We start from the raw sequence: 20,720 nt of genomic DNA, 5'->3' as shown, positions 1-20,720 counted from the left end.
ATTGGGTTCAGGTCTGGAGACTGGCTAGGCCACTCCAGGACCTTGAGATGCTTCTTACGGAGCCACTCCTTAGTTGCCCTGGCTGTGCGTTTCTTGTCGTTGTCATGCTGGAAGACCCAGCCACGACCCATCTTCAATGCTCTTACTGAGGGAAGGAGGTTGTTGGCCAAGATCTCGCGATACATGGCCCCATCCATCCTCCCCTCAATACGGTGCAGTCGTCCTGTCCCCTTTGCAGAAAAGCATCCCCAAAGAATGATGTTTCCACCTCCATGCTTCACGGTTGGGATGGTGTTCTTGGGGTTGTACTCATCCTTCTTCTTCCTCCAAACACGGCGAGTGGAGTTTAGACCAAAAAGCTATATTTTTGTCTCATCAGACCACATGACCTTCTTCCATTCCTCCTCTGGATCATCCAGATGGTCATTGGCAAACTTCAGACGGGCCTGGACATGCGCTGGTTTGAGCAGGGGGACCTTGCGTGCGCTGCAGGATTTTAATCCATGACGGCGTAGTGTGTTACTAATGGTTTTCTTTGAGACTGTGGTCCCAGCTCTCTTCAGGTCATTGACCAGGTCCTGCCGTGTAGTTCTGGGCTGATCCCTCACCTTCCTCATGATCATTGATGGCCCACGAGGTGAGATCTTGCATGGAGCCCCAGACCGAGGGTGATTGACCGTCATCTTGAACTTCTTCCATTTTCTAATAATTGCGCCAACAGTTGTTGCCTTCTCACCAAGCTGCTTGCCTATTGTCCTGTAGCCCATCCCAGCCTTGTGCAGGTCTACAATTTTATCCCTGATGTCCTTACACAGCTCTCTGGTCTTGGCCATTGTGGAGAGGTTGGAGTCTGTTTGATTGAGTGTGTGGACAGGTGTCTTTTATACAGGTAACGAGTTCAAACAGGTGCAGTTAATACAGGTAATGAGTGGAGAACAGGAGGGCTTCTTAAAGAAAAACGAACAGGTCTGTGAGAGCCGGAATTCTTACTGGTTGGTAGGTGATCAAATACTTATGTCATGCAATAAAATGCTAATTAATTACTTAAAAATCATACAATGTGATTTTCTGGATTTTTGTTCTAGATTCCGTCTCTCACAATTGAAGTGTACCTATGATAAAAATTACAGACCTCTACATGCTTTGTAAGTAGGAAAACCTGCAAAATCGGCAGTGTATCATATACTTGTTCTCCCCACTTTACATCAGATGAACGACTGAGTGATTTCGACAGATTGAATGCACGAATTGAGTCAGACCAGTGGACAAAGATGAAAGAGCTGCTTTCACAAACCCAAGCAAGTCCAACAAACCAGTCTTGTACAAAACGAGTCAGACAAAACAATCGAACCAAACAAATTGATCAAGCTGACCAAATGAGCAACCTGAATGAGACAGAGGAAACATACAACTTAATCACAATTGAATGAATCACAGCCGCTCAAGCAAACCATTCACCCACACGAGATGAGCAGACCTACTCTATTTAACACTTTTTCTATGTTTTGAAGCCCTAGTGTCTATTTCACAACCATTCACCTACTCTGGATGACCAGCGCTACTTCCAATTAATGGTGTCACCTACTCAGGATGACCTACTTTATTTTACCTGATTGGCCCTGTCTAATTATTGCATCACCACCACAGGATGATGCATCACCTACCCGAGCAGCCTCTAACAATGAACCCCACATTAGAGCGGTAACCATAGGTAATCTCTCAATCTTATGTACATCCTACCCGAGCAGCCTCTAACAATTAATTCCACGTTAGAGCGGTAACCATAGGCACTCTTGGCTAGCCACCTGCCTGTTCAGTCCTCTGGAGTGCTAACCTTAGCTCTCCACAGCGGTATCCACAGGATTTAATCTTATTTTACAATGATCAACAATATTCAACAATTAATAACATTGCATGCATGCTTATTTCTCATTCCAACAAAAACTCTGTACTTTTCCTAAATGTAGCCCTTAATACTGGAGTCACCCCCCCCCCCCCGTACCTGACCCTCAGATTCAGCTTGATCAAATCACAACATTTCTATGTTAAAAGTAACAACGTCGCTTACCTCAATTAACAGTGGCCACTGTATTTTTGTGTGTGATTCGTCTAAACTCTCTCCGATGGCGCAGTACCCCTATTGTCTCTGTTTCCAGTCCCTTCGTGGTCGGCAATTATGTCGTGGAAAATTATCACTATACTAAAAATCTAAGTTCTTCCAGAGTTTTTGTAGAATCAAGATAGACTTTATTACACAGAGCAACAAAAGCCAAGTTGGTCTGCAGAGCAACTCACAACACTCGGCCCTCAGTTTATATACAATGTCCATTCCTGCTCATTTTACATACTTTTTAGCTTAAACCCTCCCAGTTCAGTTCTCCACCATTGTTTCCAAACATTCATCTTTTGACCGCTCCACCCACTCTCTTAATTTAGGATAGTGGCGAAATCTGACTTCTCCTCCTATATTTATATAGTTTGGATACAATGGTGGCCAAACCAAACTTTCTCATGTAAAAAATAACAGAGCCATCTCCCGGCTCTGCTCTGTTTATTCCAAAACCCATCAATCGATACTTGAATATGGTTTAAACATAGCAGATCCATAACCCATTCTCAACCACATACATTTAAGACTTTCCTAATGCATTGCCTCATACATAACAGTATAATCAATCAAGAGCCATCTCCTGACTCTGGCTCAGACTCCCTCCTTGTGCACCACACGGTACCACACTCCACATCACTTAGTCGTATTACCTCATCCTCTGTACCACTCTGTACCACACTGTCTTCATAATTAGCTATATTTTCATGTTTATAGTCTAGAAAGATTTACTATTTTTAACCTATGGTCTGATTTTGGGTACCACTCGGTACCATGGCTTTGTATGGTCTACTGAAAAAATACCCAACATCTTCTGTTCCTTTATCAGTAATGTTGATGTAACACCCATCAATACACATTCATTGAAGAAGCCATCTTTGTATGTAGGCAATGTACTGCATAATGCATCATCTCTTCAAAATGGGACCCTGGCATTGATGGAGAGACAATTAGATTGTCTTTTGGAATGGAGAGTGTTGATGTATTGACAAACAAAATGCACAATATGTCACTCTACAGTGATAGGAGCACCAAGTGTGTAGGTTATCAGTGCTACTGTGATTGACAGTGCAGTCATCTTGTTTTTGTCTGTCTGTTTCTTCAAAGCCTGATCTCACTCAATGATAAAACCCAAACCCTTGTTCAAATGTCAGATCTGCTTGCGTCCTTGGAGAGAGAGGGAGGAAGAGAGAGAGAGATAAAGGGGGAGGGAGGGAGAGATAGAAAGACAGGGGAGTGAAAGAAAGAGAGGGAAAGACAGGGAGGAGAGAGAGAGAGAGAGAGAGAGAGAGGAAATGTTGTTGTACTGCAGTATAGCTGACCTACTTGTGTCATCAGTGACAGTCCTCATTCACACAGACAGAGATACAGCAGTAGCAACACATCAGATCACAGAGCACTCAACTGCACTGACTGCACTATCCCTCAAGACATGCACACAAAGAACACACACAGGCGAACACACACACACACACAAATACACTAGGGTCAGTAGTAGTATACCCACAATCCTAATGCTGACCATTAATGCGGTGAAAACATCTTAAAGATCTGACCCTGTATCAGTGGTTAGGTTGTAACTCTACCTTCTCCTTGACACCTGTCTTTAGAAGACGTTTGAATGGTTCAATACGCCACTCCAATCTAGAGTAGCACCTCTCTCTCTTTCTCTTTTCCCCCCTCTCTCTCCCTCTTCACTTCAGACACTAATTTCAGTCCACTGCACTGACTGACGAAAGCTCCGCTGGTTACTATGGCAACAGGAGACCTTGCCTGCTGCGGTCCACTTCGAGTGTATAAGCCCCTGACGTCAATAGACACATATATATGTATTCTGCTATACATCACTTTACTATACATGCATATACAGTACATGATCTTGTCAGTCAGCCAAAGCTGGACCCATAGATGAACTTGTAGGCTTCCGCTAGATAGACGTGTGTGTTTTGCTGTTTATGTTCTTGACCCAGTTTGCAGCTTTGATTATTCAGTAGCTAATCCCACAGGCTCTGAGCGCTGGTGGTTGCTGTTGGTTTACCAGCTTAGAGACTGGCTGGCTGGTGAATAATAAAAGGAGAGAGTTACAAATGGTGGTATGTTTTCTACCATCAAATAGAATGCAGTTGAATGTAGTTTTACATCATTTCTGATGGTAATTTTCTCCCTCTGTGTATGAGTACCTTAGCTGTGACTCCCTGACATTTGATTCAAATTTCCCTCATATCATTGGCTGGTTGATTGATTGACTTCCCTCAGATAGTGTCAAATGGTGAAGTAATGAGGTAATTCATATTATATTTACATTTGTCATTTAGCAGAAGTGCTTACCCAGAGCAACTTAGTTAGTGCACTGCATTCATCTTAAGATAGCTAGGTGAGACAACCATATATCACAGCCATAGTAAGTACATTTCTTCTTAATAAAGTAGCTATCAGCAAAGTCAGTGCTAGTATGAAAAGACAACTACAAGTGTTTAATAAAGTCAAGGTTCTTATTTTTTTTTTGGTGGGTTGGGTTTTCAGACACTTATATCCAACATTCTGCCATGTTTACCCATACTGCACCACTCCTCAGGGCGATGAGGAGTCGAGTCTGGGCCTTCCCATCAGCCCCTTCATGGACCGCTCTGCGCCACAGCTCGCCAAGCTCCAGGAGTCCTTCATCACGCACATCGTGGGTCCGCTCTGTTCCTCCTACGACTCCGCCGCCCTCATGCCGGGGAACTGGGTCGACCCCGCCGACGCACGGAGGAAGGAGGGAGAGGAGGAAGAGGAGGTGGGGGAACGAGAGACAGAGGAAGAAGAGGAGGATACAGCAGAGGAGGATGCATCGACTAGCTCTGAGAATTCCCGTAAGAGCATGTTGACGTTCATGTTGAACTTCTTAAAGTTGAAAGAACTCAGTTAACAGAAACCTATTGAAATCAAAGCTCAGCTTGAAATGGCCCAGGTATTGAGTTGTTGAAATAGTGCCCATCGATAATGCATGTAGTGGATTTAAGCAATAAGGCCCAAGGTGGTGTGGTATATTGTCATGACGCAAAGCGGATTGCCTGGATACAGCCCTTAGCCGTGGTATATTGGCCATATACCACAAACCCCTGCGGTTACCAACATTAATAGAACAGTAAACAAGTAAGCCAAGTCAGCCAATAAGCATCCAGAACCCAAACTACCCGTTTTATAATTAGTAGTAGATGCAGAAGCCTCAAATACATGAGGCTACCTGGTCTGCCATAAGTGTATTTGGTCTTCCCAGGTTATCAGACCCTGCTTTGTAACCCCTGTCCAGAGGTTGTATAACAAGGGTTTGCATGTACAGTATAAGGGGATAGAGATGTAGTAGGTTTTGTTTTGAGTGATTGTTTTCTTCTTCTCTACAGAGAAGAACGTGGTGAAGCTTAAGAAGAGCAGGAGGAGAGTGTTCTGTCCCATCACTCAGCACCTACTGGACAACCACGAAATGTGGAAGAGAGTCATCGCTTCTGAAACCCAGGACACGCCAGATAGAGAGGCGCCTAACTGCCACAGCAACCCCGCCGAGCCAATCACAGCCATCCACGAGGAGGAGGAGGAGCCAGCCAGCAAGGAGCCAATAGATGGCCTGGGAGAGGAGACGGAAGGGGAAGAGACGGGGCTTGCAGAGGAAGAGGAAGTGGCCAAGCAATCAGAGACTGCAGAGAAAAGGGAGGAGGAGCTGGAGTGAGAGGATTATCTTTGACCCTTGAATATCAGGAAACTGAACATTTATCCAAACTCATACCCTCTCCCAACTAGACTTTCTGACTCGTGTCAGAAATTAAACCCTATTCCCCATGTAGTGCACTAGCTGGCCAAAAATAGTGCACTATACGGGGATTGGGGTGTTGTTTGAGACGCAGCCCCTGATATTTGGTTGTCAGCAAATCACTTAGACACAACACTGTAGAAGTTTGGAGTAACATGTGCCTAAAGAAAACAGGGTGGGGGGAGGAGCTGAGGATGAGGATGAGAGAGAGGTGGGAGTTATTGTTTTAAAAACGTATTATATTGGATCAGGTTTCCATTTCAGAAGCCCTCTCCCTGACGAGGTACCCACACCGCAATACGGGCCCACAGAACACTGACCCCACTGCCAGCCTCAAGACACAGCCGGCCATACTAGTGGTCCGCATCCACCTGTCCGCCCCCACAGAACCAAGGTGTACACAGTGGACTGTACTGAATAGACAGTACAAGCACTAGCTCCTGAGGACAATGAGATGAAAGTGAGGGAAAAAGCTGTGTCTGCTGTTTGTTGGTTCTCAGGGAGCGAGGAGAGGACTGAGGACTGGGGAGAGGAGGGCCAGTGTTGATACAGAGTGTGCTCACACCCACGCATGGAGGCAGACACACACACACACACACACACACTCACACACACACACAAACCCATCAGAAGATTTGCTAGCTACCCCAGGAAGAGGGAATTGGAAGTCTAACAGAGAAACCTGTAGCTCTGAAAAAGCTTTATACTCACTTGAGGAAAAAAATCGAACACAGCACAGTGTTTCTTCACATTCTTCATCTCTCGCATGTTTTCTCTCTTTCTGTCTTTCTTTCATTCTTTCTTTCACTCACTCCACTTTTGTGTCCATCAGACTATTTTTCTTCTCACTGCTACACAGTTCCACAGGACTCAGGAACACAGACACACCCCACTGGGCACACACTGGTTGAATCAATGTTGTTTCCACTTCATTTCATTGAAATTACATTGAACCATAGTGGAATTGGCATTGAATTGACATCTGCCCAATGGGACACAACACAGACCCCTCATCACAGTGTCCTTGTTGCTTCAACCAACACAAGTGATTGTTCTTTCCTTTGTGTTATTGGTTTGTGGCTTTACATTCTTATTTTTTTAACATCGTCCGTAAGATTTTCACTCTGTGGCGTTTGTGTTTCGTAAATATGGTGTGGGACTTTATTTGATTGCCTTTCTTATTTTACATACCCTGTATCTTGATTATCTGCACCTGCAAAGGGAATCACTTTGAATCTGAATCACATGGTTTCTTATATAGTTATATCTTTCTTTTATTCAGAAGCCTAGTTATGTATTCCAATGTAAGATGCTTTTATAAGTGCAGAATGTCTCTCTTCATAGCCTTGACCCAGTAGATTAATACATGTACCACCTCACTAGAGAAGAAGCATTCAAATTAGGATTCATCTGTGGATGTCAATCTGACCATGACACTGAAAAAGAGATTCACCTTTTTGAAAGGTTCTCTACAGCCGTCTTCATTGATAAACTCTTTTGTAGAACTCTCTCGTATAACTCTTTTGATGGTTAACTGACCTCTAGCCTCTCTTTCTGTCCTCTCTCACAATGGGATCTACCACCCAATACCCTGACAGGAAGTTCAGCCAAGAGAGCCAATGTCGAAAGTACACAGATTCTCTTTGTCTCTTCAGCGAGCATCATTCCCCATAGAGTGAGCTCTCACTCAGATCCAGAGAACCAAGGTTACAGTTGTAACCAAGCATTTTCTATTTAACTCTGGGAAATCATATTTTTCTCCATCAGGCTGAAATGATAACAGGCCTTGGGCTCCAATAGCTTTCAGCTAGTCAAGTGATCAAAAAAAGTTCATTGCAGAGTGGATCTTGGAAAGCCTTGAAGGAGATGTGGAGGAGCCCAGATGTTCAAACAAGAGAACAAGGTTACAGTTATGCTCCACAAACACTCAGAGAGACTGTGCTGCTCTATAGAACATGGTGAATCATGCATGGGGCTGAATGCAAAGCAAACAAAAGTATGAAGAAAGAGAATGCAGTAAAAATATCCATGCCCAGAAAGACAGATGTCTGCTTAGTGTGTGTTTGCTGACTCCCACAAAGAAGTTATGTATTTATTAACTTTCTGATAGTTTTAACATTTGAACCATAGGTCCAACTGGTTCAACCAGGAACCTGTTGAAGAAGGTCAATATGGTTGAACTGTAGCTACCCAATTGTAGCTATCTCATGATACTGTACCTGCAGCTATCCCATCTCTCCCTATCCATCCAGCTCCATGACATGACCAGTCAGAATAGGCCTAAGCAGGTGTGTCCCCCGAATGGCACCCTATTCCCTACATAGTGCACTACTTTTGACCGTAGCCCTAGGGACCCTGGTCAAAAGTAGTGCAGTATATAGGGAAAAGGGTGGTATTTGGGACACAGCCCACGTGGGCTAGCCAGCCAGCCTGAGGCAGGCAACATGGACCAGTGCTGGGCTCCACGTGGCTGTCCATAGCTCCATAGCCCCATTTGATGTCCAGAGAGAGAGACAAATTGGTGGTGACAGAAGGATGAGAGGGAAAGGTAGAGGAGAGGAGAGAGGGAAGAGGAGATGAGAGAGGGAAGAGGATAAGACGGAATGGTATAGGAGAAGGAAGGGGATGAGAGAGAAAGGGAGATGAAGAGGGGAGGAAGAGAAGCGTGTGGGGGTTTTCTGAGGTTGGTCAGATGCCTCTTTTCTGTTCACTGATGGTCTCTGTGAAAACGTCACTTTGAATGAGGAGCCAATTAAAATGTATGTCCGTCCGTCCGTCCGTCCGTCTGTCTGGTTCTCCTTTGAGATTCGATCCTTGACAGCTTGTTGTAGCCGTTAATATTATCAGGAAAAAGTATTTGTAGGATGACAATGTTTAAAGCAATACTGACACTTATTCTGTATCTGGAGCATTTGCGTTGTACTTTGTGAGCTGCGAAGTCAAGGGAAACCATGTCTTATGTAACATTGCAACTCGAGTTTATGTACCAAATTCTTGAATTTCATCCAAATCATGTGCATCTCTCTCTCTCTCTTTCTCTCTCTCTCTCTTTCTCTCTCTCTCTCTCTCTCAAACACCAACCTCTTTGTTGTGTGATCTGTTATGGGTCATTATCTAACAGTGGCATTTAGTGTTGTAGCTGACATAACATCTTGTGATGGGCTAGAGGCCAGGTGGTTGCGTGAATCATTATAATAGTTATTGGCCCATATTAAACGATACAGAGAAGAGGAATCAGACATTGCTAGTCAACCCCTGACCCATACATCTGCTGAGTCACTGCCTCATCTGAATAAGGCCTTTTACGATTTCAGTGTGGCCTAGGGGAACTGAACAGTAACAGACCAATGGAGTGAATGCAAAAGCAATATTCACAGCCTATGATGACCTGTACACACACGCGTGTTCTGCGGTAGCATTTGTTCAAGGGATATTGTGAATGTGATTTGGTGGCCAACATTAATAAGCTACTATGGTATGACAGCACTATATTGCTCTTCGTAATATGTATGAATAGTCCATCTCTAATTCCTTGACGTGACCACACTTCCATCTGTTCTAGTCTGACAACACCTAACCTAAGAGAAAACCAATGAGTTCCGTCACCAACAGGGATTTCAGATAGCTTTTGGAGTGGTATATTTCTACGTGGATTTCTAGAAACATCCTTTTCTCCACTGCTTGGTTTCCATGCAGACTACCACAGGTGGAGGTGGAGGGGAGATGGAGAGAGACAAGAGTCCGGAATTGTACGCTATTCCTTAATGAGCTGTGGACAAAACAAGTGAATATGTAGGGAAATAGGGCGAGGGCCATTTCAAATGCTGTGTCTTGGAACAACGATTCATCCTTTACACTTTGTCCTCTACCTCCCTCCTTCTCGTCTATTGTTGCATGCTAGCTTCTTTCTGTATCGGTAAACACAGGATTGACATGATCCTTGGCAACAGCACCTTGCATCCCTGACACATGGATATAGAGCAGGGAGGCAGCGGGAGAGGAGAGGGAGGGACAGCAGCAGACGAGAGAGGGATGTTGTGTGTAATAGCGGATAATTGGTTTGTCTTTAAGTGACACTCGCTGTGTCTCAAATGGCACCCTGTGTGCATGTGTGTGTTTGTCAGCTTGACTGCATGGTCTGACAATCCTCTGAGTGCCTAAAGAGAGAAACCCTCCAAATGTTTGTCCTCCAGAACATTTCTTCCTTCTTTATCTCTCTTTTTTTTAGCCCTCTATTTCTTTCTTTGATCTCTCTTATTATACATGCATGTTGCTCAAAACACACCCAGGATTTATATTGTAAACTTATGTTTCCATGAAGTTGTTTTGATCAGATTTCACATTTCTGTAAAGGTTAGTTATGTGGGGATTTTTTTTTGGTGGTATATTCGAAGGGCTGTGTGTATTCATAACATGCAAAGGTCAGATATGTAACTGGTATGTGATGGAGATAATACAGTATGTGTTGCGGTTATGTGTGTGTGAGAACACGGTTATTCATGTGACCACCAATCAGATGAGAGGTTAGCTCTGTTTGCTCCGATTCCATCTGTCTGTGCTGGGGGGAGCTCATACACGCATACGCGCATACACACACACACACATGCGCACACACACACACACACACACCAACTGTAGACTGCCTCGTGCAATTACAAAGTCATGTGCAATTGTCTAGAAGAGCTCACTTGCACGCAATTCCTAAGTGAGTCTAATACATCTTATTCAGAACAGAACCTTAGACTAAGAATAACATCTTGGCATTTAGTAATTGACAAGGACATGATAGTGGTCACATGCTATTGTTGGCACATTTCTTTCAGAGTACTACTATTCCCATTATTCCACCCTATCAGTGGGCAGCACCAACTCTACAATAGGAACCAAACATGGGCAATTGGGCATTGAAAGCACTGAGCTCCTGTGGTTTAAACAACAACAGACACAGTTTGAAGCCCAACATCCTTCCTCAGACTTTGCTTCATGTTTTAACTCTGTCCTGTGTGATGTTTTTTCAGGCTATTGCCAGGTTAATGTAGTCCTGTCGGTGCCATTCATTCTGTCTGTGTCCTAAATGGCTCCCTATTGACCAGGGCCCATATGTCTTTGGTCAAAAGTAGTGCACTATACAGTATAGGGAATAGGGTGCCATTTGGAAGGAACAATATGTCTCTCTCTTTGTGGGCATATGTCTGATGACCATAATCATCATCGGCTCACATATTAGCCACAACGAGAACCAAACGAGCTTTACACCTTCTTAAAAGAGACTTGTTTTCTATATTTGTCTATAGCCGGCACTTCACAAACGGAATAATTATTACTGTCTCTTCTCTCTTGTATCTTGCACTTAACACATGTAGCAATACCTGTAGGATGGGGAAAACAGACGTGTGATTCACCAGTATTTGTGAAGTATTTCATTTTATTACTGGTTTATTGTTCCATTTTGTACAAAATATATGCTGTACAGATATAACAAATTAAAACGACAACAAAAGTCTTTTAGATAAACTTTATTTATTTTTACTGTTTTTGTAATTTAGACACTATACTGTAGCTCCTTTTTGGCCAGAATTACTGAAAGTGCCTCTTGGTATAATGTATTACAAAGTAAATATACAGTATATTGAGATAATTAGAAATTGTCACTAGCTGAACAATGTGGATGTTGTAATGTGAATACTGAATAACATGAGTTAAATGCTGTGGTGCTCGTATGTTTGTTCTCTTTGCCTCGACTTACATGTATTGTTCATCATTAGCTATTTCATTTAACTATGTCAACATGAAGTATGTAAATGCCTTTCAACTTCTCAGGTACGTCCTCAAGGTTACTGATACATTCAATATTTTACTTGATTTATGCCTTCCTGATAAGCCAACAATCATAGTTGATTAGGTAACATCATGGAAGGATAGCGTACTAGAAAGGGCCCACTCTTTTCCCAGCCTGTTATAAGATGTTATTGAGATATTGCCAGCAGTGACGTGTCAGTATGGAAGGATTAAAAGAGGAGAGAAAAAAGACTGTTATGTTACGAGATTATAACTGAGAGACGACTCATTAGTTGAGGATTTGTCTTAAAGCGTAGCTTTCTACTCTGACGGCCGGGGTCTAACACTGCTTCTTTAACAGATTAGCCACCATCCACCAGACCTACCTGGGTTCCAACAGTCTTTTTTGAGCGTTAGATTGAGTGTGCCTGGGGTGCGAGATGCCACATAGGGGGGTTTGCACTTTTGGGGCTATTTCATTGGCCCCATTGCATCACGCAAGCTCAATCAAACTCAGCTAATGTATTTGAAAGCGAACAGACACCATTTGAACCCAAGTCTGCCGAACACACTGGTCTCTGTCTTTTGGTCCTGAGACCTGAGCTATGTGGAGATGCAGATAATTAACATCAACAGGTCTCACTTCCACCATAGGGATCAGCCAGATCAGCCAGCCATGGGTTGAACCCTGACCAGTAACCCCTTCACTTCCTCATTCACTAATCAAAAATAATGGAGATCTGGCGGTTTTTAAGGTGGTTGTGTTGTCTCGACTCAAAGACAAAGGGATTGAGGCAGCACTTAACACCAAGTTAACCTCACATGTAATTGCTCTGTAATTACTTTGGTAACTAAAAGGTAATTACCTAGACATGTTATTGGCTGTGCTGCTCTTCCTGACACTCACTGGAGGACTTCCCAGAGGATAGGTAGAGCCGTTAGGCAGCTGGCACAGATCTAGGATCAGCTTACCCTCCCCAAATCCTAACCCTAACCATTAGGGTGGGGGTGGGCAAAACTGACCTAAGATTAGCGTCTAGGGTTAACTTAATTATTCTTGAAGAACATGTGGAATAATGAAAGCTGTGTCTGACAATCAAATGTAGTCTGCAGTGAGACATCACATGACTCTCTCTCTCTACCACTTTCTCTGTACCACTCTCTCTCTACCACTCTGTTTACCTCTCTCTGTCTACCACTCCCACTCTCTGTCTACCACTCTCTCTCTACCTCTCTCTCTTTTCTATCTCTGGTCTGCTCTCCCTGCCCTCTCGCACTCTCTCTTCTCTCTCTGTCTTACTCTCTATCTCTCTCTGTTCTCTTTCTCACCCTCCCTCCCCCCTTTCCCTCTCACTCTCTAGCCCTCTGCTCTCTTTCCCTCTATCTCTTCCCCCACTCTCTCTCGCTCTCAGATAGTTTGTGTTCCTCCCCTCATCCTCTGCTCTAATCTGTTCCCCTCTTGAGATCTAACAGAAAGCCTATACTGTTAATGACCATGGGAATGGGCCTGGAGACGAAGAGAGATGTAGAGAGACTGAAAGAGATGGGAGCATCAGTCACAAGATCACATATGCCTTGTATTAACAAGGCCAAGGTCTCACATACACACACACAGACGTACATGTATGCCCGCACACACACACACATGCAAACCCACATGTACCCACGCACGCCAACAAGCTCTGTCTCGCTGCAGAATTAGATGTTCATCCACGTTCTCAAACCGTCAAATTTCAAAGTGGTTTTGATGCTCCTGCTGCTCTGTCCCGTTCCATTTCTCCAAACCCCAAATTTCGAAGTTAAGGGTTAAGTTTAGGCACTCATTCCACATGGTTAAGGTAAAGTTTAAGGTTTGGGATAGGGTAAAAATACAAATCCAGTGTCCACAACTGGGATCGAACACACAACCTTCTGATCCAGACTCATGAAATTACACCCATCAACCATGCCTATCCACAATGCCCTAGCAAAACCCAACCCTACTTGATAGTAATAGTGCTTACTGTTGCCCCTAGTGGCTGGTTTTGAAGGCATTTCCCGACGTCCTCAGAACATGGATAGCCGTCCAATTTCGACGTCAATCTTGAACGATCTCCCTGCGCACACAAGCACAAGCACGCACACACACAAACACACACAGTCTTGTACAGCTTACCTTGTGTGGACACAATTCAGTCCCATTTAAAATCCTTTTTAACCTAACCCTAACCCGTACTCTTACCCTTACCCTAACCTTAACCCAAAAACCTAACCCTAACCCTAACCCTAAAACTAAAACTAACCCTAGCTCCTAACCCTAACGTTACTCTAACCATAACACTAATTCTAACCTTAACCCTAAACCCCCTAGAATAGCATTTGACCTCGTGGGGACTGACAAAATGTCCCCAGTTGGTCAAATTTTTGTTTGTTTACTATTCTTATGGGGACTTCTGGTCCCCACAAGAATAGTTAAACACGTCCACACACACACACACACCAACCTAAAACCATCTTACCAATTACTCCACTCCTGTAATCCATTAAAGCTCCGCTGGCGTCTAGAAGACTCACTGCTCCTGCTCATCATTCCTACCCTGGTTCAAGGTTCAACTTGATTTCCCATATATGTCATAGATACATTGGACATAAAACAGCATTTAAACAAATAAATAGACTCCAATCACAAGAGGAGGATACAAATATGGCTGTTTGAAGAAAGGGGTGAGAGGGTGCACTGTATTCTAACCATGTACAGTATGTATATGTCAATATTAGTCTAATAAAAAGCATGAACTGGCACACACCCAGAGAACATTATTTAGTGTAGAGGTGCTGACTAACGGTGATTAACTTTAAGCTATAAAAACAAATAAAGAGAGTTGCACACTGTATAAACTTTCTTACCCAATAAATTACTGGGAGTTTATACATAGATGTGCGATTCTCTTTATTTGTCAATATTAATGTCATACTTTCAAACATACAGAGCCAGGTGTCATGGTGACACACTACATGTGATAGGACGGGCATCACTGATCTGTTATTTGGTCATTCTGTTATCTAGTCAGCCTGGGCACGTACATGCTCCTCAGATTGTACTGCCTCTCTGTCTGTCAGGGTTAAATTGATGTGCAGTGGACTTGTGTGGTCATGCAGGACTGTCTGGAAGGCACCTCAAGTATTTGATATATGTTTGACCCAGGTCTGTGCTGCAACCGCAAACCACCTGAAGCTTTATTTCATGAAAAGGTCAGACTGAAATGAGCTAATTAGCCCAATTGTTCTCACACTGATCTACTGTAAATTACCATTCTGACAGTGACATCACTCAGAAGCTGTAATCCTAATTTAACTACTATAAGTGTTGGCTAACCCAGATACAGAGCTGGATCAAATAGGTATTCGGTTTCCACCACAGGAGGATGGCTCATAATAATGACTGGAATTAACTTAATGGAATGCTGTCAAACACAAGGACACCATGTGTTTGATGTGTTGATACCATTCCATTTATTCCATTCCAGCCATTACTATGAGGCCGTCCTCTCCAATTAAGGTACCACCAGCCGCCTGTGGTTTCCACCCCATAATAATCTAGATGCACCTGATTGAGCATGGGCCTATAGTAATCTCCAGATGTGTACTAAATGTCACGTGCGCTTGCCAGATCCTCGTGTTTACTCTGTTACGAGAAACGAAGTATTTACTAATGAAGTTGTGGTCCGGAAAAGGGTAGTGGTGATGGTGGGTTAAAGAAAATAAAATAAAAGAAAAAACACAGAGCTGACAGAAGGTGGTTGTTGACTTGTCTGAATAGAGTGTCGTTGTCCACACAGAAAGCCATCATACTGTAAAACACAACGGGGCCCAAGACGCTTCTCTTCTCTTGCAACATATGTGGAGGAAGTGGGAGTGAACCGGGACTCCGAACATAATGCGCTCATCATGTTATATGAATAATAGAACTTGGTCAAATACAATTAATTTCAAATACTTGAGGTGCACTTGGTTTATCGATTGGACCCAAGTCCAATTTAATGAATGGGAGTATTTGGCCCCAGAATGACTATGTGCAGCTTGATCAGGGGTGGTTCACATAACATAGAGTTTGTATTCAGTCAGTATGTGCTGAAACTTGTACCTATCTAATCATTTGGATTTGTCTGCAAATAGGCTATATCTCTAGTAGACAAATTACACTACAGTATATAGAAAGATCATTTTAGGATTTCAGTAATCAGTTAAATAACCCACAATTAGTAGTGTTGTCAGTAGGAGATGATGACTTACAGTACCAGTCAGAAGTTTGGACACACCTACTCATTCAAGGGTTTTTCTTAATTTTTATTACCTCATGAAGCTGGTTGAGAGAATACTAAGAGTGTGCAAAGCTGTCATCAAGGCAAAGGGTGGCTACTTTGAAGAATCTGAAATATAAAATATATTTTGATTTGTTTAACACTTTTTTGGTTACTACATGATTCCATATGTGTTATTTCATAGTTTTGATGTCTTCGCTGTTATTCTACAATGTAATAGTAAAGATATAGAAAACCCTTGAATGAGTAGATGTAGGTGACTAGTACTGTACATCCTTGTCAGAATTCAAGGTTGAGTGAAAGCACAGAGTAGAGCGGAGGAGCCCCCGTGTAGCTCAGTTGGTAGAGCATGGCGCTTGCAACACCAGGGTTGTGGGTTCGATTCCCACGGGGGGCCAGTATGAAAAAATGTACGCACTCACTAACTGTAAGTCGCTCTGGATAAGAGCGTCTGCTAAATGACACACAAAAAAAAGGAGGGAGGGGAATTAGCTTTCTTCTGTATGGCTGCTGGCTGAGAGAAGGTTAATTCCTCCAGTGTATTGTAGAAGAGAGAGGCTTGGCTGTTTTAATCTCTGCTCAAATCCCTCTCTAGGGATCCCTACTTAATGCACAGCAGGGCGCTTTGATAACCACACAACTATAGCCACACCAGTGCACGCCCCGAATACTGCTTTTCCCCTCTGAATCTGGCATCGTAAAGATAGGCCAACATTATTATTTTATTTTTTTACCTTTATTTAACCAGGTAGACAAGTTGAGAACAAGTTCTCATTCACAACTGCGACCTGGCCAAGATAAAGCAAAGCAGTGCGATAAAAACAACAACAACACAGAATTACACATGGGATAAACAAAAACATACAGTCAATAACACAATAGAAAATCTATTTACGGTGTGTGCAAATGTAGTAAGTTATGGAGGTAAGGCAATAAATAGGCCATAGTGCAAAATAATTAAAATTTATTATTAACACTGGAGTGATAGATGTGCAGAAGATGATGTGCAAATAGAGATAATGGGGTGCAAATGAGCAAAATAAATAACAATATGAGGATGAGGTAGTTGGGTGGGCTAATTACAGATGGGCTGTGTATAGGTGCAGTGATCGGTAAGCTGCTCTGACAACTGATGCTTAAAGTTAATGAGGGAGATAAGAGTCTCCAGCTTCAGAGATTTTTGCTGTTCGTTCCAGTCATTAGCAGCAGAGAACTGGAAGGTGTGGCGGCCAAAGGAGGTGTTGACTTTGGGGATGACCAGTGAGATATACCTGCTGGAGCGCATACTACGGGTGGGTGTTGCTATGGTGACCAATGAGCTAAGATAAGGCAGGGATTTGCCTAGCAGTGATTTATAGATGGCCTGGAGCCAGTGGGTTTGGCGACAAATATGTAGTGAGGGCCAGCCAACAAGAGCGTACAGGTCACAATGGTGGGTAGCATATGGGGCTTTGGTGACAAAACGGATGGCACTGTGATAGATTGCATCCAATTTGCTGAGTAGAGTGTTGGAGGCTATTTTGTAAATGACATCGCCGAAGTCAAGGATCGGTAGGATAGTCAGTTTTACGAGGGCATGTTTGGCAGCATGAGTGAAGGAGGCTTTGTTGCAAAATAGGAAGCCGATTCTAGATTTAACTTTGGATTGGAGATGCTTAATGTGAGTCTGGAAGGAGAGTTTACGGTCTAACCAGACACCTAGGTATTTGTAGTTGTCCACAAATTCTAAGTCAGACCCGCCGAGAGTAGTGATTCTAGTCGGGCAGGCGGGTGCAAGCAGCATTCGATTGAAGAGCATGCATTTAGTTTTACTAGCATTTAAGAGCAGTTGAAGGCTACGGAAGGAGTGTTGTATGGCATTGAAGCTCGTTTGGAGGTTTGTTAACACAGTGTCCAATGAAGAGCCAGATGTATACAAAATGGTGTCGTCTGCATAGGTGGATCTGAGAGTCACCAGCAGCAAGAGTGACATCATTGATATACACAGAGAATAGAGTCGGCCCGAGAATTGAACCCTGTGGCACCCCCATAGAGACTGCCAGAGGTCCAGACAACAGGCCCTCCGATTTGACACATTGAACTCTATCTGAGAAGTAGTTGGTGAACCAGGCGAGGCAGTCATTTGAGAAACCAAGGTTATTTAGTCTGCCAATAAGAATGCGATGATTGACAGAGTCGAAGGCTTTGGCCAGGTCAATGAAGACGGCTGCACAGTACTGTCTTTTATCGATCGCGGTTATAATATCGTTTAGGACCTTGAGCGTGGCTGAGGTGCACCCATGACCAACTCGGAACCTTCTCAACAGCTTCTACCCCCAAGCCATAAGACTCCTGAACAGCTAATCATGGCTACCCGGACTATTTGCACTTCTATTTTTAGAAGTAGAAGCTCAAACTGTTTGGGCACAGACCTTGATTGTATGATAGATCTCTACAGTAGATTGAAAACATGTAGAAGAGTCAATGAATACTTGATGATCATGGCTTGGCAGAAACAGAAATGCATCCTCTGCAATCAGACGGACCCACTTATTCCATCCCACCAAATGCTCACTCATTCCTTACTACAGGTACAGATAGTCGCCATGGCAACAGAGAAACACAGGACAGAATTTCAACTCCATAGATGCAGTAAAGAGGTCAATGGGGTATAGAAGAAGGATGTGGGGGATAGAATAAGGATGCCGGGTTGGCGCACATTCAACAAATCTTATCTAACAAAGGATATTAGTCAAATCCGTCATGATTGATGTATTGTAACTAGCCCAATGTGGTTACTAAAGTCTGATTTGGATATATTTGGCTGTTTTCGATGGATAACATTTAGAAGTAGTCCCTTTTCAGGTTTAGAAGAGGTGACTGCTAAATGCTAACTCCCATTCGATTAACCTGGTAGCTTAGCTAGCTTAGAGAAATCGGTGGTGGTAGTCAAAGTTGGTTTTAACTGTAATGCAGTTGATCCCATTTTTACCTCAACATAGTGTGAAATACACATATAAACAATATGCTAAATGTAGACTAGTTTTGCTGGGGGGCAATGAAGAGATTTGGGATATTTTCCCCAAGGCATTTTTCCCACACGAGTCGACAATTTGAGAGAAATTAATCTCAATAAATAGGCATATGCTGATAAATTATTAGGAGGTGGTGAGCAGTGTAAGCCCTATGTGATTCAATATAAATAACTTCTATTTCCTAAGAGGTAACTTCATATGTGGTGACTGGTTGGTACATACACGACACATACACTCTCAGAAAAAAGGGTATGGTTAACGTACAGTATTGTTCCCGGGGGTACAAAAAGATCGAAATACACATACAGTGGGGAGAACAAGTATTTGATACACTGCCGATTTTGCAGGTTTTCCTACTTACAAAGCATGTAGGGGTCTGTAATTTTTATCATAGGTACACTTCAACTGTGAGAGACGGAATCTCTCCAGAAAATCACATTGTATGATTTTTAAATAATTAATTTGCATTTTATTGCATGACATAAGTATTTGATACATCAGAAAAGCAGAACTTAATATTTGGTACAGAAACCTTTGTTTGCAATTACAGATATCATTCGTTTCCTGTAGGTCTTGACCAGGTTTGCACACACTGCAGCAGGGATTTTGGCCCACTCCTCCATACAGACCTTCTCCAGATCCTTCAGGTTTCGGGGCTGTCACTGGGCAATACAGACTTTCAGCTCCCTCCAAAGATTTTCTATTGGGTTCAGGTCTGGAGACTGGCTAGGCCACTCCAGGACCTTGAGATGCTTCTTACGGAGCTACTCCTTAGTTGCCCTGGCTGTGTATTTCGGGTCGTTGTCATGCTGGAAGACCCAGCCATGACCCATCTTCAATGCTCTTACTGAGGGAAGGAGGTTGTTGGCCAAGATCTCGCGATACATGGCCCCATCCATCCTCCCCTCAATACGGTGCAGTCGTCCTGTCCCCTTTGCAGAAAAGTATCCCCAAAGAATGATGTTTCCACCTCCATGCTTCACGGTTGGGATGGTGTTTTTGGGGTTGTACTCATCCTTCTTCTTCCTCCAAACACGGCGAGTGGAGTTTGGACCAAGAACCTCTATTTTTGTCTCATCAGACCACATGACCTTCTCCCATTCCTCCTCTGGATCATCCAGATGGTCATTGGCAAACTTCAGACGGGCCTGGACATGCGCTGGTTTGAGCAGGGGGACCTTGCGTGCGCTGCAGGATTTTAATCCATGACGGCGTAGTGTGTTACTAATAGTTTTCTTTGAGACTGTGGTCCCAGCTCTCTTCAAGTCATTGACCAGGTCCTGCCATGTAGTTCTGGGCTGATCCCTCACCTTCCTCATGATCATTGATGCCCCACGAGGTGAGATCTTGTATGGAGCCCCAGACCGAGGGTGATTGACCGTCATCTTGAACTTCTTCCATTTTCTAATAATTGCGCCAACAGTTGCCTTCTCACCAAGCTGCTTGCCTATTGTGCTGTAGCCCATCCCAGCCTTGTGCAGGTCTACAATTTTATCCCTGATGTCCTTACACAGCTCTCTGGTCTTGGCCATTGTGGAGAGGTTGGAGTCTGTTTGATTGAGTGTGTGGACAGGTGTCTTTTATACAGGTAACGAGTTCAAACAGGTGCAGTTAATACAGGTAATGAGTGGAGAACAGGAGGGCTTCTTAAAGAAAAACTAACAGGTCTGTGAGAGCTGTAATTCTTACTGGTTGGTAGGTGATCAAATACTTATGTCATGCAATAAAATGCA

At 43.4% G+C, this 20,720-nt stretch overlaps 1 protein-coding gene across 1 annotated transcript in view; it reads left to right on the top strand.

Annotated features, from left to right (window-relative positions):
* LOC311140308 (cGMP-inhibited 3',5'-cyclic phosphodiesterase 3A-like) overlaps nucleotides 1–11,597 on the top strand; it is a gene marked incomplete at its 5' end in the record, with an annotated part of 115,287 nt that extends 103,690 nt beyond the window's left edge. Inside the window, 2 exons of the mRNA XM_084175314.1 lie at nucleotides 4,683–4,959; nucleotides 5,491–11,597. Of these exons, the coding sequence (XP_084031440.1) occupies nucleotides 4,683–4,959; nucleotides 5,491–5,813 (600 nt within the window). The 3' untranslated portion in view covers nucleotides 5,814–11,597. The remainder of the gene's footprint in view (nucleotides 1–4,682; nucleotides 4,960–5,490) is intronic.
* Nucleotides 11,598–20,720: the final 9,123 nt, after the last annotated feature.

The sequence above is a fragment of the Coregonus lavaretus genome (genome assembly GCF_964263955.1).
Source record: "Coregonus lavaretus genome assembly, chromosome: 13".
NCBI lineage: Eukaryota > Metazoa > Chordata > Actinopteri > Salmoniformes > Salmonidae > Coregonus > Coregonus lavaretus.
The sequence above is the reverse complement of the archived record's forward strand: the minus strand, read 5'-3'. Positions and strand labels throughout refer to the sequence as shown.